At 35.6% G+C, this 26,580-nt stretch overlaps 1 protein-coding gene across 1 annotated transcript; it reads right to left on the bottom strand.

Moving 5' to 3' along the window:
- Positions 1-17,106: 17,106 nt before the first annotated feature.
- LOC126731472 (aluminum-activated malate transporter 7-like) lies at positions 17,107-25,177 on the bottom strand. The gene is made up of 7 exons (XM_050435053.1): positions 24,845-25,177; positions 24,580-24,720; positions 24,225-24,494; positions 22,037-22,181; positions 21,694-21,886; positions 19,169-19,312; positions 17,107-17,349 (listed from the first exon to the last, which is right to left on the bottom strand). Exons 1-7 carry the CDS (start codon positions 25,116-25,118, stop codon positions 17,107-17,109), a joined length of 1,410 nt encoding a protein of 469 aa, XP_050291010.1. The 5' UTR covers positions 25,119-25,177.
- Between the last annotated feature and the right edge of the window lie 1,403 nt (positions 25,178-26,580).

Below are 26,580 nucleotides of genomic sequence, written 5' to 3'. Positions count from 1 at the left end.
GGCATGAGAAGTAGGCCAGTTAAAAGAAAAGGATACAAAACCAACAGTGAGCACAACTAAAGTAATTACCAACTAATGAGAGGAAGTAATTTTTAAAAAGAGCATAAATAATTTCTTTCGCAGGTTTTATTTAAATTTAAAGAATCTAGAACAAAATCAAGTTTTAGTTAGAATGTCAAATATATAATTAGTAGCTATTGGAACCAACTTGTTTAGCTCTACAATTAAATAGATAAATCTGAACAATTGCTAATTCAAAATAGACTTGATTTCAACTGTTTTTTCAAACATTCATATGCATGTATTTTAATTTGGATGTCCATACATATAGTGAGAGAAAGCAATTTTTAAAAAGAGCAGAAATATTTTCTTTCACAGGTTTTATTTAAATATAAAGAGTCCAGAACAAAATGAAGCTCTAGTTAGAATGTCAAATATTTATTTGGTAGGTATTTGAACCAACTTGAGAGTACCCTTTTGGAGTTTCTAAAAGGATTTCAATACATAGAAGAGGAACAGACAAATATTATGTGCAAATATTGCAGAACACCAGGCACCAGCTGGTTTGAACATGATGAAAGCTTTTAGATATTGACGGCTCTTAGTTAGCTAGATTCTTAGTTACTTTAAGTATGTGATTGAAACAAATAACAAACAGAAAGAGAGACTAAAATAGAGTCAAAGAGGTATTGGCACAAGATTTAATGTTTTAAAGAAAACTGGCTAATTAGAAGGTTGACCTAGTTTTGTTTGTGAAACCATGAATAGAAGTATGAAACTCATTTATCTTTGGTAAGGGAAAAGAAGATAAAAGTGTCATTAACAAAAACAAAGAAGAGGTGAAGAGGTAATTGGTAACTTACAATAGAGAGGGGTTAATGGAGAGAGTCTTATTGTTGATTTTAATGCTAGTGGGAAAGAGAAAGAGAAAGAAAACAGTCAGCTATTTATTTATTTCAGCTAGTTAGGTAGTTGGGTTTACTGATGGAGTAATGGTACATACGCACATGGGAAAATGACAACATTCTTATTTTCAAGCCTTTATTGAATCTGTTTGGAACAATTACTAATTCAAAACAAACTGGATTTCAAGTGTTTTTTCAAACATTCATATGCATGTATTTTAATTTGGATTTCCATACATATAGTTTTAAAAGGCATGTGCACAAAAAAAAAAAAAAAAAAAAAAAAAAAAAAAAAATTTAAAAGGAAAAAATTAAGTTCTATTCCATTCATTACCTGTAGGGGCAGCAACTTCGGCATGCCTTATCACGTGGATCAAGTGCTCATTAGGAAGATCATCTGCTAAATTAAGCATTATTAGTAGTGCAAAGATAGATTCCAAACAACCATTGCACATTATTAGTATAACAAAAATCTAACCTGATATGGTATTGGATTCATGTGAAGTGCTCCCAAAGATAGTATTCGCATTATTTGGAAAAAAATCAGTTGCCACCTCTTCTACCATCACATCCACAGGAATATCTAATAAGTTGTCATCTATAACTTCTTTGTCACATCTTTGGAGGATTTCATCATTCAATTAAGACAGCACCAGCATATATTCCACATTACCAAAATCAAAATCATATCCAATAATTCCCACTGTTTTTTCCGATTTCAATCTCTTAGTAGCACCATTTTTATCATGACTTTGAAAGGTATAGATACCAGAACCATACGAAATAGGAACCTCAAATAGATTTCCATTGTTGGTTTTACTTTGAAGGGTAGAGGTACCAGGACCATACAAAATAGGGAACAACAAATAGGTAGCCAGGATCCACTTCACTTGTACAACACATCTCTACTTGAGTTCGTATAGCTCTTTTTTTATTTAAAATCAAATGTCTTTTTGACCTTCTAGCTCGTGCTTCATCCATAACTATCTTAAGTAATATACTTGTATTATCGAACCACTAACACAACATTACCGCTAAGTACTCACCATATTTGTTAGTCAATTGAAAATTTATTAACTGGTAAAATACAAAGTTCTAGTAGTTTGTGAATACCATAAAAGCAAAAATGTTAAAAGCTCTAACGAAAAGCATATTAACAATAAGTCATATAATTTACCAGTAATAATAACAACACTATTAGTAAAAAAGTAGCTGACCTTTTTCAAGAGAATAAGCAATTATTAATACATTATCAAGGCTAAATACTAACCATATTTTTGTAATCGCAACATAAACAGGGGAAAAAAACTGACCTTTGTTAACAAAATAAGCAGTTACTATGGCAAATCGTAGCTAACTACTTGCCATATTTTTTAATGACTTGAAAATTGACTGACAGGATAATAGAAAGTTTTGGTACAATTGTGACTACCGTTAAAATGAAAACATTAAAAGCTCTAATAAATAGAATATCAACAGCCTATCAAATAATTGACCAATAATAATAAGAACGTAAACAATAAAAAAGAGCTGACCTTTGGTAAGAAAATAAGTAGTTAAAAAGCCTTGGTTCGTTGGCAACAGAGTTTCCCAATTTTATGACAATCTCTTGTGGAGAAAAAAAGCACACCAAATAAGGACATAAACTGTAAAAACATAGATGACCTTTGTTGAGACAATAAGCTATTTAAAGACCCTTTATCATATAAGTTACCAACAAATTTTTATGGTAAATCAGAATATACTATTACGCAATCAGGGCAAAATCATAGTGAAAAATGACCCTTTATTCTCTGCTAATACTCCAACACAAACAATAGTATAATCTAATATATAATGGAAATTAAACTAAAGAGTTTTAATCTTCGGATTGTAACATAAACATAGAATAGTAAAAAAGAAGAAGTATTAAGAGAATTAGGAAGAGATTAAGGTCTGGTTAATGGATCTCTAGCAATTGAGTTATTATTGATATAAAGTTGCAGAGAAATGAAATGAGAGCGTACCAAAAGTAGAAGTAGAAGAAGAAGTAGAACCAAATGTGTTTCGAAATTCGATTTCTAAAGCATGGGCAGACAGTCCTATGTGTGCAACATAAACAGGTTTTTTGAAATATTAACGAAATATTAATGCATTATAAGAACTCTTATTTTCAATTCAAACAATTCCCTACTTTCCCTGCAACTTGTTATGAAACAGAAAATAAACATGAAACAAAAATCATAGGAAAACAAAAAAATTATATAATTAAAGAATAAAAATTATTCACAAAAAGGAAGGAAAGCATAGGCAGATGAAAGAAAGGAGTAATCAAACCTTAGGAATGGTTGAAATTCGTTTTGCAGAGCATAAACTAGGACCATTAAAATTGTGAAGAAAAGTAAAATTGGAATAGATGGAGAACCTCTTCCTATATAAGATACATAAATACCCAAAGGCATGCATCATTAATCCCAGGAGATTCTTTTGAAATTCCATAGCATTCATTGAAGAAGAGGGGAGTTGTATATTAAAGTGCCTGAATCGGTGTGGTAACTGGGAAGATGCACCGTTAGCTGAGTAGGAGAGGAAGGATTTTGGGTTTTGATTATTGTAGAAGGGGAGGTGAACGTGAAAATAGGCGGGTCTGATTATTGTGGAGGAGCAGAATGCTTTATTCAAGAAAAATTAGATAGATGGAGCAAAATTTAGACAGATGGAGCAAAATTAGACTCCAATTTCATATTTAAATTGAACAATTAAAAGGATAATTCTGGTTTGGTCCCCACATGAATCTAGACACATGGTACAAAATTAGAATTCTAATTTGGAATTGCAATTTGAGTTTCTCTTTGCTTCACCTATTATTATATATATAGATTAGATTTTTTTTTGAAGAGATTTATAAGAAAAAATTGCTCCCCCCCCCCCCCCCCCGTGGGCACAAATTTTGACAACCTATGTTCAAAGTATGTCAGTATCCTGGCACATAGAAAAAGAAAAAGAAGGAAAAGAAAATATAATAAAAAATCTGTTTGATTTTGAAATCAATCAGATTCCTTTTTACCCATCCGTTTAATTGGGGAGATGAAAAAGTGGGAAGATAGAAAATGAGCAGAGAATGGAAAAGTGAGATCATCAAAGAAATTTTAGTTTTCTCTTATAATATTTGATTGAAAATGAAAAAGAGGGAATTAAAAACGTAGTTTGTATAAATTTACTTTCATACTCCTATCAAATAAAAAAGATAATAAATTATATTTTTATTAAAAAATTGTATATGAATGGGCACTTTCTTTTATATATATATATATATATATATATATATATATAAAAGAACTTATTAAACAATTATAGTGAAGCGTTGCACAGTGAAGTGAAGAAAACAAGGAAGAAAAAGACCCAAAAAAAAAAAAAAGGGATAAGTATGTTGCACCATGCAGGACATTTTCGTCTACTTGTTTTCTGTCCAATTTTCATCCATTCAAGGAAATTATATTCGGGTGCATCTTGGAAGAAAATACTTGGGTTCCATACATTTAGAACCCATATGTCATTGAGATATAGGTCTCATAAGACCGTCTTATATAAGAATTTTCTTTACTAAGGAGCTAAAGAAATCCATTAACGGAGCTTTTGAGACCAAAGATCAGGTTTGGACCCACATTATTAACTAGGACAACAACAATTACCAAATCATTACTTGGCTACATAACATGTCAAAAAAGAGGAATTTACCAAGGTAAGCGTGTTTGGATGAGGAGTAGTTTTCCAAACGCACAACAAGAGACAAAAGTGGGTAAAGGTGGGAAGAACAAAAAGTAAGGCCTTATTTAGATACTCACACGATATGATTATTACACACTCATTTTTGTATATCATTTGTACACACTGTCATGTTTTAAATATGAACTAAAAAAAAAAATAATGTGTGCATAGTGAATTGAATAAAAGTCAAAACATGGGATTCAAGTGATAACCCAATAGTAATGAATTTTTTTTTTTTTTTTTGGTGCCACATGTATGTGGTTTAAAGTTTATATCTCCCTATCCCTCCCCAACTATTTACAAATCAAAAAATGAAAATAAATAAAGGACAAAAAGTAAATGAAGAGAAAATATCTAGTAGCCAGTCCAAGAGTTTTGAGTGCTAGTTAATTAGATAAACTTTTCCAAAGGGCTTAGCCTTAGGTTCGTTTTCTTTGTTTCTCATGCGGAGGTCGGACTTAAAATGATGTTGAAATTAACAAATATGGTAAGTTGATTGCCTAGAGTTTCGATCCATTATCAGTTTTCTGGCCAAAATGGGCATTTGCTCATTTCGCCAAAACTTTCCAGCAAAATGCCCTATGTCTGAAACTATTTAAGGAAATGCCCCTGTTTTGAAACTTGATTTTCTAAAAATCGAGTTTCAATTTAAAACTTGATTTTTGGACAATCGAGTTATAGCGAACTGAAAATTAAAAAAATAAAATAAAATTGTGGAACTCGTGTTCCATTCAAAGAACTCGAGTTCCTTAAAAAAATATTTATGTAAGTCAAGTTCCATGAACTTGAGTTTCAAAATTTTTTTTTTTCTAAGTCCAAGTTTGCTATAACTTGATTGTGAAAAAAATCGAGTTTTACATTTGAAACTCGATTTTCTAACAATCGAGTTTCAAAACAGGAGTATATCCCTAAATAGTTTCATACATGGGGCATTTTGGTAGAAGGTTTGTGAGAAAGGGGTAAAACTCCATTTTGGCCTTAGTTTTCTCTTTCTATTATTGATGTCACTTGTGGACTTCTAGAATAACAAGATACATCATGAAACATTCATATTTGATTAAAAGGTAAGTAAAAAGACAAAAACATTGAAGCCATAAGTGAATATGAAAGAATCAAAAGTCAAAACATGCAGGCATGTCAGAGATGATGAGATTAACATGCATGATTTTTCACTAGTCAAAAACCAGGGACGAAGTTAGGATCTCAAGGGTCTCAATCGAAAGACTTAAAGTAAAACAAAATTTTTTTTCTTAAAAATCCAAACTAGCATTCATATAGTATTGACAATTGGGCTGTTGTTTTAATAAAAAAAAAAAAAAAATTGTCAACAAATGAAAAAATGCAAAATAAATGTTTTTTTAATACATTGCAATACAATCTATTAAATGGAATTTGAATATTTTGGTTTGGTCAAGGAAATCAAAGTTTTTGATATTGTCCAATAGCAATATACTGTTTTGATATTATTGTTATTTTTATAAAGGATATATATATATATATATATATATTTTTTTTTTTTTCTTTTTTTCTTTCTTTCAATTATTCATTTACATTACACTATCAATATAAGATTTACATTGTAGACTAAACTAATTTGTACAACATCATATACAATTGTAAAAAGTGTAAAATGTTGTACACGTCTATAATATACCATGCAAATATAATATTGATAATCTAATGTAAACTAATAAATAAATAAATAAATAAATATATATATATATATTTGCGTTAAAAGGGATTTTATTTCAAACTGAAAGTGCAGTACAGAGACTTCAACCAGACTTACATAACTACAGAAACCATAAATTGACAACCACAGCTACAGACAACATCAAACCATACCTTAACAACCACAACAACCATGACACAGCAACAAGACATAACACCACAACAAGACAACGACATAACACACACAGACTTCCGATGGCCAGATTTTAACTTCCTTGAGATATATATATATATATATATATATATATATATATCCCACTAAGCGAGGTGAGATGAATCTTAGTGATGTGAAAAATGTAAACTAATAAATGGTCACACAAATCTATGTCTTTAACCTAATTTAATGGCCCAGTTCACCACCATTGTTATCTTTAGAATGGCACAGTTAGATGTTAAAAAAAAAAAAAAAAAAATCCAACACAAGTCAAAAGAACTACGTGATCTTCGTGATCTTTGTAATCAAGGAGTTTCGTGATCTTCATCGTGTGATGAACTAAAAAATTTTGCAGTCAACATCTTTCTTAAGTTGGTGAGTAAGCCGTGTACTGGGATCTGCACATCGAATTGGCTAGTCATGTACTGGAAGCTGTGCATTGAAAAGGAGAGATTGTTACTACAGAACAAGTCCAATTGGGTATTGGGGTAAATGTTCAGCTGTAGGTTGGTATAAGAGGTATTGGGATTCCTTTACTTGTAACCGCTTGTTGTGATAATAGTAAATTCTCGGGAGTGGTGACCTTAAAATCATCAGGTGGGGTTTTTGCCGTGTAGGTTTTCCCCATTTATAAACAAATCACCGTGTCAATTTAATTTCTGCTGCATTGTAGTTAATTGGTAATTTGTTTGTGCTACCACACGTATTGTATGCTAATTGAATTAATTAATTAACTTGGCTAATTAATTTGTTAATTCATCAGAAGGGGTCAATACATTCTTGGCCTATCAAGTGGTATCAAAGTAGGCACACTCTGATTAGGTTTTAATCTTTACTGTGTGATCCATTGACCCCCTGGTTGTCATGGATAGAGGATAGTCTTTTATTATACCTCCTTTATTTGATGGCACTGATTATGCATACTGGAAAGCACGCATGAGAGCTTTCTTGCAGTCATTAGATGAAAATGTGTGGCAAGTTGTGGAGATAGGCTGGACCAAGCCTACAGAAGCGCTAGCCGACTGGGATGATGCTAAGATCAAGGCGAAAACTTCAACAGCAGGGCATTGAATGCATTATTCAGTGCAATCACAAATGAGGAATTCAAGAAGATTTCCTCTACTGAAACTGTTAAGAAAGCATGGACCATTCTCCAGACAACCTATGAAGGAACCAAGACTGTCAAGGATTCAAAGCTTTAGAGGCTTACTACGAGCTTTGAAGAGATTAAGATGAAGGAAGATGAGTCATTCGATGAGTTCTATGCCAAGTTCAAGGACATAGTGAACTCAATTTTAATCTTGGGGAAACCATTCCTGAACCCAAGATTGTTAGAAAAGTGCTTAGATCTTTATCCGAGAGATTTCATGCCAAGATCACCGCAATTGAGGAATCAAAGGATATTGACAAAATTCCTTTGACAGAGCTGGTTGGCAATCTGCAAACCTATGAGTTGGGTTTGACAATGATAGGGAAATCAAGTAAGAGCAAGAGCATGGCATTGAAGGCCAAGAGTAGTGACACTGATGAGTCTTCAGATGATGAAGATTCTAAGATGAAATCCTATATCACCTGGCAATTCAAAAAGTTTATGAAGAATGCCAATGCTAAAGGATTTGACAAAAATCGTAAGAAGTCCATCTCGTTTCAGTTCAAGAATCAGGACAAAGGAAAGAAGGATGCTGAGAATGGCGGTCAGTACACTGTTCCCTCAGGACCAAAATGGTTTGGATGTCAAGGTTTCGAACACATGAAACGAGAGTGCCCTACATATCTCGAGACCATTGGGAAGAGCAAGGCACTTGCTACTACCTTGAGTGACACTAAGCCTGAAGATGATTCTGACAATGAGGATGATGGAATCCTAAATGCCTTCACTGCCACTGTAAATCCTACTGAAGGGATTGTTGAAGATGTGGATAAAGAAGAGGAATTGGTGGAGTCCAAGTTTGAAAAGATGGATGAACAAGATGACATTCATACAGCTGATGCAAAGTTATACAAGGTCTCAGAAAAGCATGAGAAATTGTATAGGTTGGCCACCAAGAAGCTTAGTGAAGTGGAGCTTGAATGAGAAGAAATTTCCACAAAGTTTGATGAAGCCAATCAGACCATTGGAACACTGAGATTTGAGAATAATTTCTTGGCTGAGAAGACCAAGAAACTTGAGGTAGAACTGTTCCAAGTTAGAGCTCAGTTGGAAATGACTTCAAGTGTGAAGCTTGATGAGATGCTTAATCTTCAGAAATCTGCTTCCGATCGAACCAGTTTAGGGTACGATTTCTCTTCTTCTTGTATTGCTACTTTTAGTACTACTGTTTTTGTTCCTTCTACTAATAATGTTGAAACTGAGAACAGTGATGTTAAAAATGAATTAGCTAGTAAGAACATAGACAATGGTAAATCTATCCTAAGAGCACCCCTAAACTTGATAAGAAAGAGATTAAGAACCCTAGGGCTAAGAAGGGAAATGCTCAAAAATCCAAATAGAAAAAGCAGCATTTCTGTCATCACTGTGGAGCAGCTGGACATACTCGACCTAATTGCTATAAGTGGTTAGCCATTCAACAGAGCAACAGTGTGATCTCATCGGGAAACCAGAATCAGCTTCCATCCTCCTTTACTCCTCTTAGAGATCTTCTCAAAGCTCTCATGTTCCTTTCGAACTTGAATGGTTTCAATTTTTCCCTCTCATTGCCAGATCAAGGGTTTGCTAAACGGAAAGGTTCTTCCAAGGTGTGGAAGGAAAAAGGCTCCAAGTGATTCTATCACTTTTTCTTTCTTTCCCTTTCTTGTTTTTGTTTTTGCATTACTTGTGTGTTTTACTTTTGTGTTTTGAGTCAGTATAGTTTTATACATTGTTTTATTTAACATGTTGTTTGTTTGTTTACTTTTCAGTTTTGCTTTATTTTGTTTTTCATAAAAGAAATTTGAAAAATCAGAAAAATACAAAAACAGTGTGTGTTTGTGTACTTTGGTACTTGTGTACCTTGGATGGCCATTGAAACAAAGTTTTCTTAACTTTATATCTTTTGTAGCTTAGATGAGCATCTCTATGCACAACTAAGCAAGTGAGCTTTGTGGCTCATGTTTGTGATGAGTATGATTAAGTAATCTCTTGTGCTTATCACTCTTTTTGACGGGAAGGACTAGAAAATCCTAAGAGAAAAGCATAAATAACCATCTCACCACTGTTGCCTGCCAATCATGAAATGACATTTGTATGCTTTGGCATAGCAAAAGTGGAATATCAAATGCTTAACATAATTGGGTATTTCTTATCTATCTCTTATATGCCCATGCATGGTTTGCTTAAAAGAAAAATATGCAAAGAATAACAAAAAGCAAAAAGAATCAAAATGCTTTATATATGATTGGAAGCGCGTATTCTAGGAAATATGGGAGTTATAGGATGTACCTGGAAAGTGATAGTCCCCATCAAACAATTATGATTGTGTGTGAGTGAAAGTGATTTTCTCATATCTCAAATCGTCATAACATGTAGATACTTGTGCAATCTTGTAATGTTTTTCACACACAACATACAATATTCTTTGCTACTTTTGATACATGTGCAAGTAAAATGTAATTTGGCCATCACAAGGAATACATGTGTCAATGTATGCTCACTAAATTGTCTTAATTTGTTTTTGAAATATAAAATTGGTTAGACTTGTTTAGTGTGTGTGTGTGTGTGTGTGTGTGTTTTGGATCTATGTGCTTGACATTTTTTTCTTGATTGAGAGATGATTTTGAGAGCTTAAAATGTTGTTTGGATCTTTGGTTGTGGAGCATGCTTGATCGCATTCATGTTTGTGTTTTTCTCTTCTTGAAAAACTATTTTTAAGCAATCTCAACAGCTGCTGGACACCTCTCGACAGCTAGGCTATCTATCGAGCCCCTTCAGCTGCTTTTTATCGCATTCTCGATAGCTTCTCGATAGCTGCTTGATCCATCGAGAAACTTTCTGGATGCTCGATAGATTCTTGATAGCTACCTCGATCCCTCGAGATCCTTTAGCTGTGGACACCTTTTGACAGATTCTGGATAGCTTTTCGATAGATAATACACGCGTTTTTAATCCTCGATACCTCTCGACACCTCTTGATCTGTTGAGAATTATGTTTTTCTATATATAGGATCCACGCGTTTTTCTCTCATTTCTCCTCGATCTCTCTCGACAAAAAATCACTTTTCTCTCTCACACTTCTCACTCAACCTCTTCATCTTCCCTACTCATTCTTCGGTCTTTCCATTGCATTTTTCATAGGTATGATCTCTTTTCTAGCCTTTAATTATACATTTCATGCATTCAAACCTAGATTTTGGGATTTTTTGAAATTGATGAAGTTTTGGTGAAATTTTTGGGTTGGGTTATGTTTATATGATCCTAAATGTCATGCATTGCATCACACGTGCATTATAACTATATTTTCATGCATTATAGATGTGTGCTATATATGTTGATTAGTTGTGTGCTGTTAGGTTTGGATTGGGCTAAGCCCATGATGTTTTTAAGTTTGCATGTCACATGTTCATGCATTTTCATACATATGTACCTTCATTTCTTTATGTTCTTATATATTGATTTGTTTGGTGCATTTCTACGTGTCTCTCTTTCTCCTTCTCTCTCTTTCTTTCGGTTAGTTGCATCATGGCACCTAAACGAAAATCCACTCCATCCCAGAACCCTCTTCATTCTAGGGCATCCTCTTCCTCTGACCCTACTCCTTCTTTTGTTCGGTTCCATGATGATAAAGCCCGAAAGGAATTTTCGGAGAACTTCTCTAGACGAGGCATTCATTTGGAACGCCAAGTCATCCTATCGAATTTCTTCGATATTGACCTTCCCACTGTCATCTACAATAGGGGTTGGGAGTCACTGTGTGGTGTCTCGGTCACTTTCCCTTCCGTGATCATACAAGAGTTTTACTCCAACAAGCACGAATTTGATTACTCTATGCCCCAGTTTGTCACTCACTTTCGAGGTATACGCATTGTAGTTACTCCAGATCTTATATCCGAGGTACTACACGTTCCTGGGGTAGCACATCCTGACTACCCTGGTTGCGATCATTTGAGGACTGTGTCCAAAGACGAACTCTCTCCTCTCTTTTGTGAGACACCTTCATCTTGGGGTGATTGTCAAAATACCTCTTGCTCGAGCTTTGCAAAAGGTCTGAGATTCCTTAACATGGTGATGATATTCATTCTTCATCCATTGTCTCACTATAACATTATCACAAAGTCTCGTACTCGGTTTTTGTTGTCCTTCTTAGAGGACATTTCCATTGACTTTCCTTCTCACTTCATCCTATCCCTTATATATATCTATAGGGATACGACAACCTGTGATAAGCTCATTTTTCCTTCGACTATCACGAGGATCATTTGCCATTTTTCTGTCTCTTGTCTCGTGTCCGATCACTTCTCTGTTATGGGTGCCATTGACGTCACTACCGTTAGACGGAGTAAGGCTCAACTTCACCCAAGGTGGACACAGACCGAGATGGTAGTTCCTCCAGCTTCTACCACTCCTTCATCTTCTGCAGGTGGAGTGATTCTTGAGGCCATCATGGCACAGCTTGTGCACATGGATACTTGCCTTGACACTTTCAGTGATAAGTTGTGTCAGGTGAGCACTCGTGTTAATCGTATCACACAACGACAGGTTGTCATGGGTGGTTTTACTGTTGTCTCCATCTCCACCGGCTTCCGAGGATGAGAGTGATGATGGCTCTGACAGTGATGATGCTGATGAGGATGATGGTGCTCGCTCACCCAGTGATGATGAGATGTCTACTTGATGTACTTAATGTAAGGTTGAATTTGTTCAACCATCTAATTGGCTTTATTCCGTGCCAAATTTGCTTGTAATTCAGCATTTAGTAACCCTGTATTTAGGTGGGTTTGTTGTAAGGGTAGTGAGTGAGAAAGAGTGAAGATTGCTCAAGAGTGTCCAAGAAAATAGAGACTCGCGGCTGGGACTCGCGGGTGACTCGCGGCTGCAAGCCGCCAGAAGCAACACACGTGCCAAGCATGCTAGAAGATGAACAGTCATGCTAGCTGGAGCACTACAGGACAAAACAGGACAACTGGCCATACGGTTAACTCGCGACTGGATCTCGCGACTTAGTCAAGCCGCGAGGTCAAGCCGTGAGCCACCCCTGTTTTGTAAAACCTGACGTTTCACATTCCTCTCCCACTCCAGTATAAATACCCCTTTTACCCACGATTGAAAAAGAGCTTCCAGAGAGAATTTTGAGAGAGAAACCTTAAAGAAAAACCAGATTGTTTCACCCACAATCTCTACCTTAGAGTCTCTTCAAATTCCCCTACTCTCTTCCTCTCCATTGTCAAATCCTTGAGAGGCATTATACCAAACCTGGTTCTCACCATCATCATCACTGTGAGACAGTTGTTTGGATTTCTGGGAAGCAGTTAGGAAGGAACCAATCTTCATTGGTTGATGCTACGTCTAGTAGCGGAATCCGGGAAGCTAGAAAAGAAAAAGGTTCGGCGCAACCTCGTTGGAGCAAGAAGCTTGGAGGGCTTAGGTGCACTGGGTAGATTAGGCTTAGAGGGTCTATTGCTGTCCTTGTATCCCAACTGTATTTTCTAGTGGATTGTTTACTGCTTGGAGGGCGGCGGAGAGGTTTTTCGCTGAGGACTTCGGTTTCCTCTTCGATAACACATCGCATGTTGTCTTTGTGTTTGCATCTTCCTTCCTCTCTATCTTTGCCTTTTTATTATCTACTGTGGTTTTATTTTGTTATGGCTTAGATAGTCTTTAACCAATTTCGTGTTATAGCATGTGTTAAGTTTCCGCACACTAGTTGTTTGACATATTGCTTGTATTGGTTAAGTTGTAATTTGGGGGTCTAGACGTTCAAAGGTGTTTTGTACACGTTTTTGAACTTTCACTTACCTTTTGTCACTCTTGACAAAAAGGGGGAGTAGTTTTGATATGAGAGTAGTCATATACATAGAGGGAGGGTTAGTATAGGAGATTTTGTGATAGGGGGAGTGTCTACGAGGGATGTAGTGAGCACTTTTGGTATCTTTTCTTTTCTTTCTCTTTTAGATACATTATCTCTTGTACATTTGTCTTGTGACCATTTAGTGATAGCAAACATTGTACTTATCTTTGATATATATATATTTGATGATGTTGTTATCACATTTCACCTATCTCTCCATGTGTTTGTTTCTTTTCTCTCTTTATACACATGTTTCTTTTAGTGTATGCAATCTTATATTTATGTTTCACACTAAGATGCCTTAATGAGTTTTATTTAAAGTGTTTCAGAAATACAGGTTGTCAAAGTCTTCTTGCCATAAACTCTCTTCTTGCAAAGTTTTTCAAAAGTTTGTGTTAGGATCGATTTTATTATAATTCAACAAGTGAGTATGAGTTGAGTGATTTATGACTTCTCTCATATGTTCATTTGTTTGTTGTGGTTTTGTCACGGATTGCCAAAGGGGGAGATTGTTAGGACATATGTGAATCATGTTAGGAACATATGTCAACATTTTATATAATTGACTAATCCTTTGACAAAATGCACTTTACTTGTAATTGGGTAGATCTAAGATGTGTTTAATACTTCAAGGAACAAGATTTCAAGTTCAAGTGTTAAAGCCATGCAAATCTGTCCAAGAAACAAGTGAAGAAGTGCTGGATTTTAAATCTCAACAGCTAAAAAATCTATCAAGGTTTAAAAGCTGCTAAAGCCTGATGTCGACAGCTAGCTCGATAGATAAGCTATCTATCGAGGTTTATGAAAAACAGTTTTCCAGCTCTGATTTTCATCCAATCCATGTGTATATGTTTGGACTTTCTTTTCTCACAACCCTAAACATATATAAGGATTATTTTAAAGGCTGTCAAAGTTGGCGCAAGTGTGAAGCAAAGTTGTGTTCATGCAAATTGTGACCGAAGACAGAATTTGCCCTAGTTCATCTTTCTCTTGAAGAAGCTGCTGTGTTTGTACACCGTAGGATTTTGTAACTAAGGAGTTTCGTGATCTTCATCGTGTGATGAACTGTAAAACTTTGCAGCCAACATTTTTCTTAAGTTGGTGAGTAAGCCTAAGCCGCGTACTGGGATCCACGCATCGAATTGGTTAGTCACGTACTGGGAGCCGTATATTGAAAATGAGAGATTGTCACTATAGAACAAGTCCAATTGGGTATTGGGGTAAGGGTTCAACTGTAGGTTGGTATACGGTACTGAAATTCCTTTACTTGTAACTGCTTGTTGTGATAATAGTGAATTCTCAAAAGTGGTGACCTTAAAATCACCTGGTGGGATTTTTTCCGTGTAGATTTTTCCCATTCATAAATAAAGTGAATTCTCGGAAGTGGTGACCTTAAAATAACTCGGTGAGGTTTTTGCCGTTTAGGTTTCCTCATTCGTAAATAAATCACCATGTTAATTTAATTTCCGCTGCATTGTAGTTAATTGGTAATTTGTTTGTGCTACTACACGTATTGCATGCTAATTGAATTAATTAGTTAACTTGGCTAATTAATTTGTTAATTCATCACAAGGGGTTAATACATTCTTGGCCTATCAATTGGGAAGGCAAAGGAGAATTTTCTTGGGTACAAATTTAAAATCTCATAAAAATATATATACTACTAGGTTATTTTTTAAATTCTGGGGGCCATAGCCCCCCAAGCCATCAAATAGCTTCCTCCCTGTCAAAAACAATAATTAATTTGCTATTATGCTTGCTTTTCATTAGTCAATATGTGTGCGTGTATATATATATATATATATCTGTGTGTATTCTCTGCTTATGTAGATTGAATAGCATCTAGGGGTTAGATCTCTGTTTTAGTTTAACATAATTCATAGATATGAAAGAAAAATAACTTTGTCTCACAACAATATTGTAAGTGAAAATTAGAAGGGAATTTAGCTTTATTCCATATAATTATATGGGCCAATATATATGCCTCATTGATGTAAAATAAGGGTTTGAGATCCAATATAATTTCCAGACACCAGGTACAATTGAATTCAGTAAGAAGGGAAAAAGTTAACTTTTTCCCTTTACCATTGGATCAAATACAAAAAACCAAAAAAAAAATTCTGTCGTTGGATTCACTTGCACCTAGTGTATATAATACCCCTTTTTTTTTAAGGAACCAGTGTATATAATACCTTAGATATTGCATTTTAATTATCTCAATCCTAAAATAGGAAATCACCAATGTAGTAACTAAAGTGATTTGATAATCATAAATTACTCTCAAACAATTTATAGTTTGAACTTCACTTTAAACCACACAAAAAAAAAAAAAAAAAAAAAAAAAAAAAAAAAAAAACCATACTCGTATTTTTAACTCTAAACTAAAATTTTTTAACCAAATGAATCAATGATTAAATCATTTTGCACTTCGTGAAATGTTATAAAACTTATTTTCCAAACGTAACGGACCAGAAAATTCTTTATAGCAACCTTTAACTGATTTATGAGGTCAATCAATTTAGGAATAAAATTTAAATTAAAATTTCATCCATAAAGAAGTCATTGCATTCCGATGCTTTGAAGTCGGGTCTCGGGAGAATCAATGGAATCCAATAAGAACTTGTGGATTATTTGATCACCTTGAACTTGAGTCTCATAAGATTTTCCAGATTTTTATCCCTTGATCTTTTTTTATTATTATTGATTTACATCTACCTTCTCAAGCAACTCTACATTTTAATTTTTGACTTCTTTGTAATTAATTAAATTAAATGCAAAGTTTCAAATTCAAAGACTTGAACTTGCTCCAAATGTGGCGTCACATAAATCTGGTGTCTTCTCATAATACTTTGATATCAAATTCCTCGTTATTATTATAGGTAAATTTCAGCAATCTATCCTGAGATTTGGACTAATGCCAACTAGGTCCAACATATTTCAAAATTGACCAACTTAGTCCGTAAGCCCAACTTACCCCTTAAACACCGTTAGCCCATCCGTTAGTCATTTAGCCCACTATTCTCTCTATCTCCTTTTGCAGATTTTCTCCTCTTTCTTGTCTCTCTCTTCTCTCAACTCAAGATTTCTAATTCCTCTCCGTAACCCTATGGGCCCCAAAATCTCAAGCCACAACCACCGCCACCACCATAGTCTCAAGCCACAATCACCACAAGCCAACACCGGTTCCACATTGGCTCTCTCTATCAGTTCTTTTTCTCTCAAGCTCGGCCATGGCTAAACTCCACAAAGCCACGCCACCACTAATGGCAACTAAGCTCACCACCACCACCACAACCATTAGCCAATGCCTTCTTCTCTTTATTTCTCACTTATTTTCTTCTTCTTCTTTTTTAATTTATTTTCTCCTTTTGTTTTTGGCCAAACCCCTTTTGTGTTTGGTATTGTGATAGGTTTTTGGTTTTGTTAATTTAGAGATTGAGTTTTTGTTGGTTGTAGGGATTTAGTGATTTTGATTTGGGTTTGTTAATTGTGATATTGGGTGTTTTGAGCTTGGCTATTAAGGTTTGAAAAATAGGATATAGGGGTTGATTTCCAATGGGATTGGATGTACTGTGCACGTGTGCCTAAATCAGTGATGTGTAAGATCTGTTTGTGGTATGATCTCTTGGAGATTAGCATCTTCCAAATGGTATGTATCAAGCATGAATTTCAGGTTTTCAATAGCGGTTTTTGTGTTTTCAATGTGTGCATTAACTGATGTTGGTTGGTTCATTTTTTTGACTGCTGATGCTAATTCCCTAAGAGCTTTTCCAGATTCTGAGCAGATTTTTGTGCTTGGCTCTTGAATTTTGCGTCCGAACTCATTGAGCGTCTGTTAGGATGGCAAAACATAGGTAAGTGAATTAACTCCACCTAATGAGTCATTAAAAAAATTTGTGAAAGTTTTGTCATTTTTTATTAAATAAACAAAAATATTTTCAATTAAAGAATAGAAATAAATATATAATTATCATTTCATAAATTTAATATGATACATGATGCCTAAGAAAACAATCAACAATAATTCATTATCATATAACAAATTTCATAATATATTATGATAACTTTAACAGATAGCGAATAAAAATAACTACAAGTGAAAAAAGTTTACTCTTGAGACAAAGTTATCATTGCAATCATATATAATTAAGAACCAGCACCAAAAGATTAACTATTTTTTTTACACTATTTGGAATATATGTGAACTTATTTGTAATTAGCTACTGCTATTGAAGATTAAAATATGAAGGGAAACATTTTTTGGGAGGGGAGGGAGGGGGGGGGGGGGGGGTAATCTTTAAATGGTCTACCTAGCCCCCTCCCTCCACCCTTGTGTTAAAGGGAGGAAAAAACCAAAATAAATAAATAGAAAATCATATATATGTGTGTGTGTTATTGTAAAGTTGTAATTTACAACTATGTGTTTTGTTGGTTTTAATTTCGTGTCAAATTTGATTGTAATTTTATTCAATCTTTTGTACCTTGTATTTATTGTGGGATTTAATTGTAAGGGTTGTGTGATAGAGAGAGAGAGTGTGTGTGTGAAGACTCAAGCAATTGAAGACAGAAGAGTTTTGATGGGTAGCTCGCGACTAAGCATCCTGTCAAATAATGCATGTGCCCTGCACATGACTGGAATGTGAAGAGTCAGGACAGATGGAGACAACTGTGTTTCGTGAGTAGCTTGCAGGTAAGGCCTTCCCGCAAGACACTCGCGAAACATTCTGTTTTGCCAGACTGTGCTATTTGATACACACTTTCTGTACCTACACTATATATACCCACATTATCCACAGATGTTGAGGAGTGCTTTAGAGAGAAAACCCTAGCCACAAACCTTGAGAGCTAGAGATTGTTATACCCACAATCTTCTACACAATTGCTTGTGGATTTTTCTCAACTCCTACCTCTTCATTTCCATATCCTTGAGAGGTTGATAGCCCAAACATTTACCACACCCTTTCAGAGTGTTCAGTGAGGTTTTAGTGCTACTGGGAAGCATTGGAAGAAGCCAAGGATGGCAGATGCAACATAGAGCTTGTAGCGGGATCCGGAGAACTAGACAAGATACGGTTTCGGGAAGCCTTGTTGGAGTAGGAGCTTGGAGGGCTTAGGTTCATCGGGTAGATTAGGCTTGGAGGGTCTCTTACTAACCCATGTATCCCAACTGATTGTTTGGTAAATCGATTACCGCTTGGAGGGCGGCGGAGAGGTTTTTCATCGAATTCTTTGGTTTCCTCTTCAATAACACATCGACGTGTTATCTTGTGTTTGCATTCTTCTTCCCTACTTTTTTACCTTTCATTTTACTGTTGTATTATAATGTTTATGGGTTAGAGTAACTTGTTTGTTTATCCGCTCGCATTTACTTTATTCCGTACTTAGTATTAAGTTAGGTAAAATCAATTGAGGCATAACTTTAATTTGGGGGTCTAAATAGCTCTTGTGTTTTCACACATTTTCAAGCATTCAGTTATCATATGTGTGTGTGTGAGAGAGAGTGAGAGAGTATACACTTTAGCAATAAAGAAAAGATTAAAAAAAAGAGTATACATAATTGTTTCTACATAATCTTTGCAGAAGAGTTTTCTATACATAATAACTTGTGTGAAAAAAAATATCCATTAAAAATTTGAGTATTGTTGATTTACTTGAATCTCAGAGTTAAGGTAATTGTTAAGAGCTTCAATTTTGTAGGCGCATTGCCTAGTTAGGGTACCAATTTTAACATATTGTTTCCAAGGATGAAAGAGCCCAAAACAATAGTTCCACAATTCCCATCTTGCTAGATTAGCCTGAAAATTAAAAAATAATTACAAAAAATTGAGGAAAACCAACTGTTGAGAAATTAAACAATAAGAGAAAAAAAAAAAAAAGAATTATATACTAGGGTCACGAACAGGACATGTGACGTAGTCACAAGGTAGTTCTTGAAGAATTAGGACATGAGTCGGTTTACAAAAAATAATTAATAGGTATATTTTATTTATTTATAGAAATATTTTTTGTTTATTCTAAGTTTTCAAAATTAATAAATAAAAATTGTTTAAATTTTTAAAAACATAAATATGTTTTTTCCTCCCAATACATTATGGACACATATGTAAGAGTGTTCTGTTCTTGACATATCTGAAATGGACGTGCCCAACACAAATATGACTAGAGTTTTGGAGTGTCCATGATTTTTATATATGGGGGATGAAATATATACCTTGTAAGATGAAAGTTCAATATGTGTATAAAACACCATTGAACGTTTTGACCCCCAATTACAAAATAACCAATTCAAGCTTTATGATAAACAATAAGAGTGCGGAAAATGAACACAAGCTATAAACATAATTGGTAATTAATCTAAGCCAATTAAAATCACATCCACAGCAGAAAATAAAAGGCAAAGAATAAGGGAAGAGAGATGCAGACACAAGGACAACATAATGATGTGTTATCGAAGAGGAAACTGAAGCCCTCGGCGTAAAACCTCTCCACCGTCCTCTAAGCGGTAAGTAATTCACTAGAAAATGTAGTTGGGATACATGAACCGTAATAGACCCTCTAAGCCTAATCTACCCAGTGTACCTAAGCCCTCCAAACTTCTTGCTCCAATGAGGTTGCACTGAACCTATTTCTTTTCTAGCTTCCTGGATTCCGCTACTTGACCATAGCATCAACCAATGTGAAATTGGTTCCTTCCTATCTGCTTCCCAGAACACCAAACAGCCCTCTCACAGTAATGGATATGGTGAGAAAAGGTTTTGGTAAAAGGCCTCTCAAGGATTTAACAATGGAGAGGAAGAGAGTAGAGGAATTTGAAGAGTTTCTTATGTGAAGATTGTGGATGAATCAATCTTGTTTTACTCTAGGATTTCTTTCTCAAAATTCTCTCTAGAAACTCTCTTTCTTTCGTGGGCAAAAGGGGTATTTATACTTGGGTGAGAATGGAATGTGAAGAGTCAGGTTTTTCAAAACAAGGCTGGCTCGTGGCTTGGCCTCGCGGCTTGACTGAGTCGCGAGATCCAACCACGAGATAACTGAATGGCCAGTTGTCCTATTTTGTCCTGTAGTGCTCCAGCTAGCATGACGCTTCAACTTCTGGCATGCCTGGCACGTGTGCAGCTTCTAGCGGCTTGCAACTGCGAGTCACCCGCGAGATCCAGTCGCGAGTCTCTGTTTTTCTTGCACACCCTTGAGCATTTCTTCACACTATCTCACTCACTACCCTTACAAGAATCCCACCTAAATATAGAGTTACTAATTGTTGAAATACAAGCAAATTTGACACGGAATAAAGCCAACAAGATGATTGATTAAATTCAACCTTACAATCTCCCCCTTTGGCTATTCCGTGACAAAACCCTAAAACAAACTCTAGACTTAACATGTGAGTTGGGAACAGTTGAACAAAACTCATTCACACCTAACTCTAGAAACTGTGAAGCACTTGAATCATATGAACATGAATCTCCTGAAACACAACAATACACCATGATCATTGTATGTAGAAAAGCATGAAATGCATATGAAGTAGGCATGATGTGATCAAGCAAAGATGGAGTTAAGAAACAAACCATGGCTTGATCAAACAAGCAATCACTACAAGGTAACAAGTGACTTGGACATACAAGCTAACAAGAACAATGCAAGTCACTTGTATGCCCAACACTCAACCAATGCATAATACACTAAGTATATGCATCTAGGAACAATCCTACAAGGGCACAAGAGTGACAGTACTTAACAAGAAAATGCATGACATTTAGTTAGAAGTACTGATTTAACAAAGCATAAAGGCTGCATAAAGCACGGTACAAACCATAAAGCCTACAGATAATGAAAACAAACCCTAAAAGCTTACAAAAGCAACATGGGTACAAACATAAAAAGATGAATAACAACTAAAAGTAAAACATTTAAACTGCTTGCTGAAATCTCCCCCTTAGATAGTTTTCTCCCCCTTTGATCAAGCTATCACTCCCCTTTTCATTGTATTCCCATTGTGTTCCCCTTATGACATCATCTCCCCCTTTTTGTCATGGAATAGCTACATATCCTCTTCTAGCTTCCTCTGAATCTGATCCAATTGAATTTGGAGGGAGGTAAACTCCATATCCCACCGAGTGCTGTGATGGTGTAAAATAGATGTGAGTCCGGACATCTTGGTATTCAACTCGTGCACAGATGTCACAATGTTGTCGAGTTTTTCATCAAGGGAGAATGTGCTGAAACCACCGTGAGATGTGGAAGTTTCTAGTTTAACTCTCTTCCGACTATGACCAATGCTTGCGTTGAATGTACGCATGTTGATTGGACTCGGTTTTGTGCAAGGAGATTCATCTGTTGTTGGGTGAATTCCTTTGAACTTCAAGATCCTAGAAATGAGACAGCAAAAAGGAACACATATTCCTGACTCAATTCGCAGAACCGTTTTGTGGAGAACGTGAAAGATATGAGCACAGATGTCAATCTCTACATCAGAGATTAGGTCATGAAGAAACAAGGCAGGTCTGAGGTTCATATACCTAGTGCTGGATAAGGGGTACAAGTTGTGAAACATCACTATTGTAAACACTCTCAGTTTCAGAGGAACAGAGGAAACGCTGACTGAGTTTCCATTGGATGAGAATTCCAAGTCTTGTCCAAGACCATCCTTAAGTAGTTCCTCATCTGGACATAGATCATGATAAACCGATGAGTTTTTAAGCATTGGCCGGTTGATGTGAAGGATCTCTGCCAAATATGTAGGAGAGACTGAAAAACTTTTTCTCCTAACCCAACACTTGAGTTCTTCGCCATCCACAATTGCATTGGCATAAAATTCTTTTACCAAATTCTCATAAGCTTCATCCAGATCGGAGAGAAGGTAATTCCAATTTTTGTGGTTAAACCATTTTGGAATGTCAGTGTCATGAAGTGAGGATTGATCAACAGGTCTTTCCAGTAATGGTGTAGCATTTCGGAAATAATTCTCATGAGTCTGAAAGGCAGCAAAGGATCTGAACTTGTTGGGATCAAACACCCCTGATGGGAAACGAGTCCTTTTTGTTTTAGGTGAGTAGTCATTGACATCAATGACAGGCTCCTTTCCTTTGGAACTACCTCCTTTCATAGCTGCTTTCTTGAATGGAGACATTTCCAGCCTGCATCATGTAATAGAGGAAAGGAAAGAACACAATCCAAGAGACATTATTAGCAATGGGTTAGTTTCAAAATATGGATAACGAAGAAAATCTTAAAAACTAGATGGGAATGTCCAGAAAGTGACAATGAGAGACAATAATGACCCAAAGTTGTCACAATATAGAGTAGATCAGAAAATAACCACCGAAAAACACACAATGAAGACACCAGACAATCAGATACCCAAACACAATCAAGAGATATACAAATATCATAGAGAACACAAAATCCATGAGGAAAAGGCAATAACTGTGAAAAATAAAAAATAGAGGACAAAACCCATACCTTTCCTTGAAGATTGAGAAAATGGTGACAAAATAGTGGAAGGATTTTGGAGTTGACCACGGTGGTGTTGAAATAATGAAAGTGAGACCAGAAAATGAACAGTCACAGGATGTAAGAAAAATAAATTAAGACCCTTTTTGAGAACAGTGTTGAAAAAGAGCTTCTTTTTGTGTATAAAACACCTTTGAACATTTTGACCCCCAATTACAAAATAACCAATTCAAGTTTTATGACAAACAATACGAGTGCGGAAAATGAACACAAGCTATAAACAGAATTGGTAATTAATCTAAGCCAATTAAAATCACATCCACAGCAGAAAATAAAAGGTAAAGAATAAGGGAAGAGAGATGCAAACACAAGGGTAATACAATGATGTGTTATTGAAGAGGAAACCGAAGCCCTCGGCGTAAAACCTCTCCGCCGCCCTCCAAGCGGTAAGTAATCCACTAGAAAATGTAGTTGGGATACATGAACAGCAATAGACCCTCCAAGCCTAATCTACCCAGTGTACGTAAGCCCTCCAAGCTTCTTGCTCCAACAAGATTGCGCCGAACCTATTTCTTTTTTAGTTTCCCGGATTCCTCTACTTGACCATAGCATCAACCAATGTGAAATTGGTTCCTTCCTAATTGCTTCCCAGAACACCAAACAGCCCTCTCACAGTAATGGATATGGTGAGAAAATGTTTTAGTAAAAGGTCTCTCAAGGATTTAACAATGGAGAGGAAGAGAGTAGTGGAATTTGAAGAGTTTCTTATATGAAGATTGTGGATGAATCAATCTTGTTTTACTCTAGGGTTTCTCTCTCAAAATTCTTTTTGGAAACTCTCTTTCTTTCGTGGGTATAAGGGGTATTTATACTTGGGTGAGAATGGAATGTGAAGAGTCAGGTTTTTCAAAATAGGGCTGGCTCGCGGCTTGGCATTGCGGTTTGACTGAGTCGCGAGATAACTGAATGACTAGTTGTCCTATTTTGTCCTGTAGTGCTCCAGCTAGCATGACGCTTCAACTTCTGGCATGCCTGGCACATGTGCAGCTTCTGGCGGCTTGCAGCCGCGAGTCACCCGCGAGATCCAATCACGAGTCTCTATTTTTCTTGCACACTCTTGAGTATTTCTTCACACTATCTCACTCACTACCCTTACAAGAATCCCACCTAAATACAAGGTTACTAATTGCTGAAATACAAGCAAATTTGGCATGAAATAAAGTCAACAAGATGGTTGATTAAATTCAACCTTACATAAGAAATTCTCAAGTTTTTCAATGTTGTTAGCTATCAAATTTTGAAGTTCCTCTCCAATCCAAACGGGACGTATACAGATGCATGTAATTATAGCGATAAAGCTATCCATGATGATTGTGGTTACCCTCTGATGGGTCATATGTAGCACCTTATCTTCTCGGTAACCCGAAACAGATACTAAAGAGAAAGTCAATATGAATATGAGCAGCCCATAATCATACCTCGCCTTCATTGTGGGAAAGAATCTCACAAATGTTACTGTTGCAGCTGCATATATGCATTATACCTCTAATGAGTTTGAGAATTTTGAACTATAACATTAAATTATCACAATCTGTCTTTAACATTGTACCTATCATAGCGACGAAGAATCCAAGTACAATGGGCTCTCCTTTCTCACCAGAGAGAGTTGCTAGGTGATGAACTCCAACACCTAGAGCACCAGCTGACAACGTTGCTAGCATCCTGTTTAAGCCTTTTCCCAGAGTTGCTCCTACAGAAGATTGGGAAAAAATCAAAAAGAAAAACGTCGCGAATGGAATTGTTAGTTCCAATTCTGAAGCTATTATACCGTAAATTGGTTTATATGCATCATGGTAAATAAATTGCAAGCTTACCAACGGAAAACTCAAAGACAAGAATGACTGTTATGACAGCCCATATTGAATTTTCGCCAATACGATCATAGAGTGGTTGGATGTAGTAGAATAAGGAAACCAATGTGAGAGCCTGTCCTACTTTTAGCGAATGGATAATTCTCCGTGGACCATCTTGTCCCAGTTTCTTAATCTTCTTTGCCATCTCGACTATCTTATTTGGCAATAGCTTGTGCCATCCACATGCACGAGTGAAAGGTCCAGCATTTTCAATACTTGGAGCAGCAATATTCATTGCTATGGATTGAAAAATGCAAGATTGCAATGGTTGAGAGAGAGAGGGGTTTCCAATCTTGATGTTTTGTGGAAATGTCTATTTATACGTGATAAATGTTGAATGGAACTATATAGTTTTTACACTGCAAGCATGTCACAATTTTTATGACAACGTGAAAAAGATGCCCCAAAGTGGGAAGGGGATATGGGGTGGTGGGCGGTGGTTCTAGCTAGGGAGCTATAATTGGTCCTGACCTTAAAATTATTGGATAAGCCCAGCCAATTTCATAAGAGATTTCAACAATTTGAAAAATAAGAACACCATAGTCAGAACAGACAAATTCATGACATCCATGCTTGCAAATTGCAACCCAGTCTTGTTCGATCTGTCCCTCTCCTATGGAAGTTGATTAAACTTAGTGAAAGTCCACAATTAACAGCTGGTTCTACTCCTATATTTTTTCATTATACAATACGCAAGATGCTCCCCCACCCCCCCAGGGCACAAATTTTGACAACCTATGTTTAAAGTATGTCAGTATCTTGGCGCATAAAAAAAAGAAAAACAAGGAAAAGAAAATAGAATAAAAAATCTGGTTGATTTTGAAATCAATAGGATTTTTATTTTTGCCACGTTAGGCCGTTTGATTTGGGAGATGAAAATGTGTGAGAATGAAAAAGTGAGCAGATTTTAGTTTTCTTTTATGATGTTTGATTGAAAATGAAAAAGATGAGGGATAAAAAACGTAGTTTATATAAATATATATTCATGTCCTATTAGAAGAAAATGATAATAAATTATATTTTTACTAAAAAAATTGTATATAAATGGGCACTTTCTTATATATATATATATATATATATGAGAACTTATTAAACAATTATAGTGTGGATTCCAGTTAGCTCAACTGGTAAAGTCTTTGATGGTTGTATAAAAGATCTGGGGTTCAATCCCCGCCTACACCAAAAACTGATTGGTGTCTTGGTCTGATGATAAAGAGCTATCTTCAGGAGCAGACGCCATAAGTTGAAATTCTCTAAAAAAATAATAATTAAACAATTACAGTGAAGCGTTGCACAGTGAAGTGAAGAAAACATCTGCTTGTTTTCTGTCCCATCCATTCAGGGAAATATTTGGGTGCATCTAGGAAGGAAACACTCAGATTTTTGTTTTCTGTCCCATCCATTCAGGGAAATATTTGGGTGCATCTAGGAAGGAAACACTCAGATTTTACCAATGGCGACTTCAGAATTTTTTTATTAGGATTCAATATTGTCGAAACTAGGAATTTGTTGTAGGGGGAGTAAAAATTTATATTAAATTTCTTTATAAAAAACTTTCATATTATATACAATAATCTAAAATAGTACTCTAAATACAATTTAGCGTACAATACAATTATATTATACAACAATCTAAAAAAAAATTTAATAGTTTAAAGATCAATAAGAAAACAACTATTGAATGCATAAATAAATAT

The sequence above is a fragment of the Quercus robur genome, chromosome 1, assembly GCF_932294415.1.
Source record: "Quercus robur chromosome 1, dhQueRobu3.1, whole genome shotgun sequence".
Classification (NCBI taxonomy): Eukaryota; Viridiplantae; Streptophyta; class Magnoliopsida; order Fagales; family Fagaceae; genus Quercus; species Quercus robur.
This window is presented reverse-complemented; position numbering and strand designations above follow the sequence as displayed.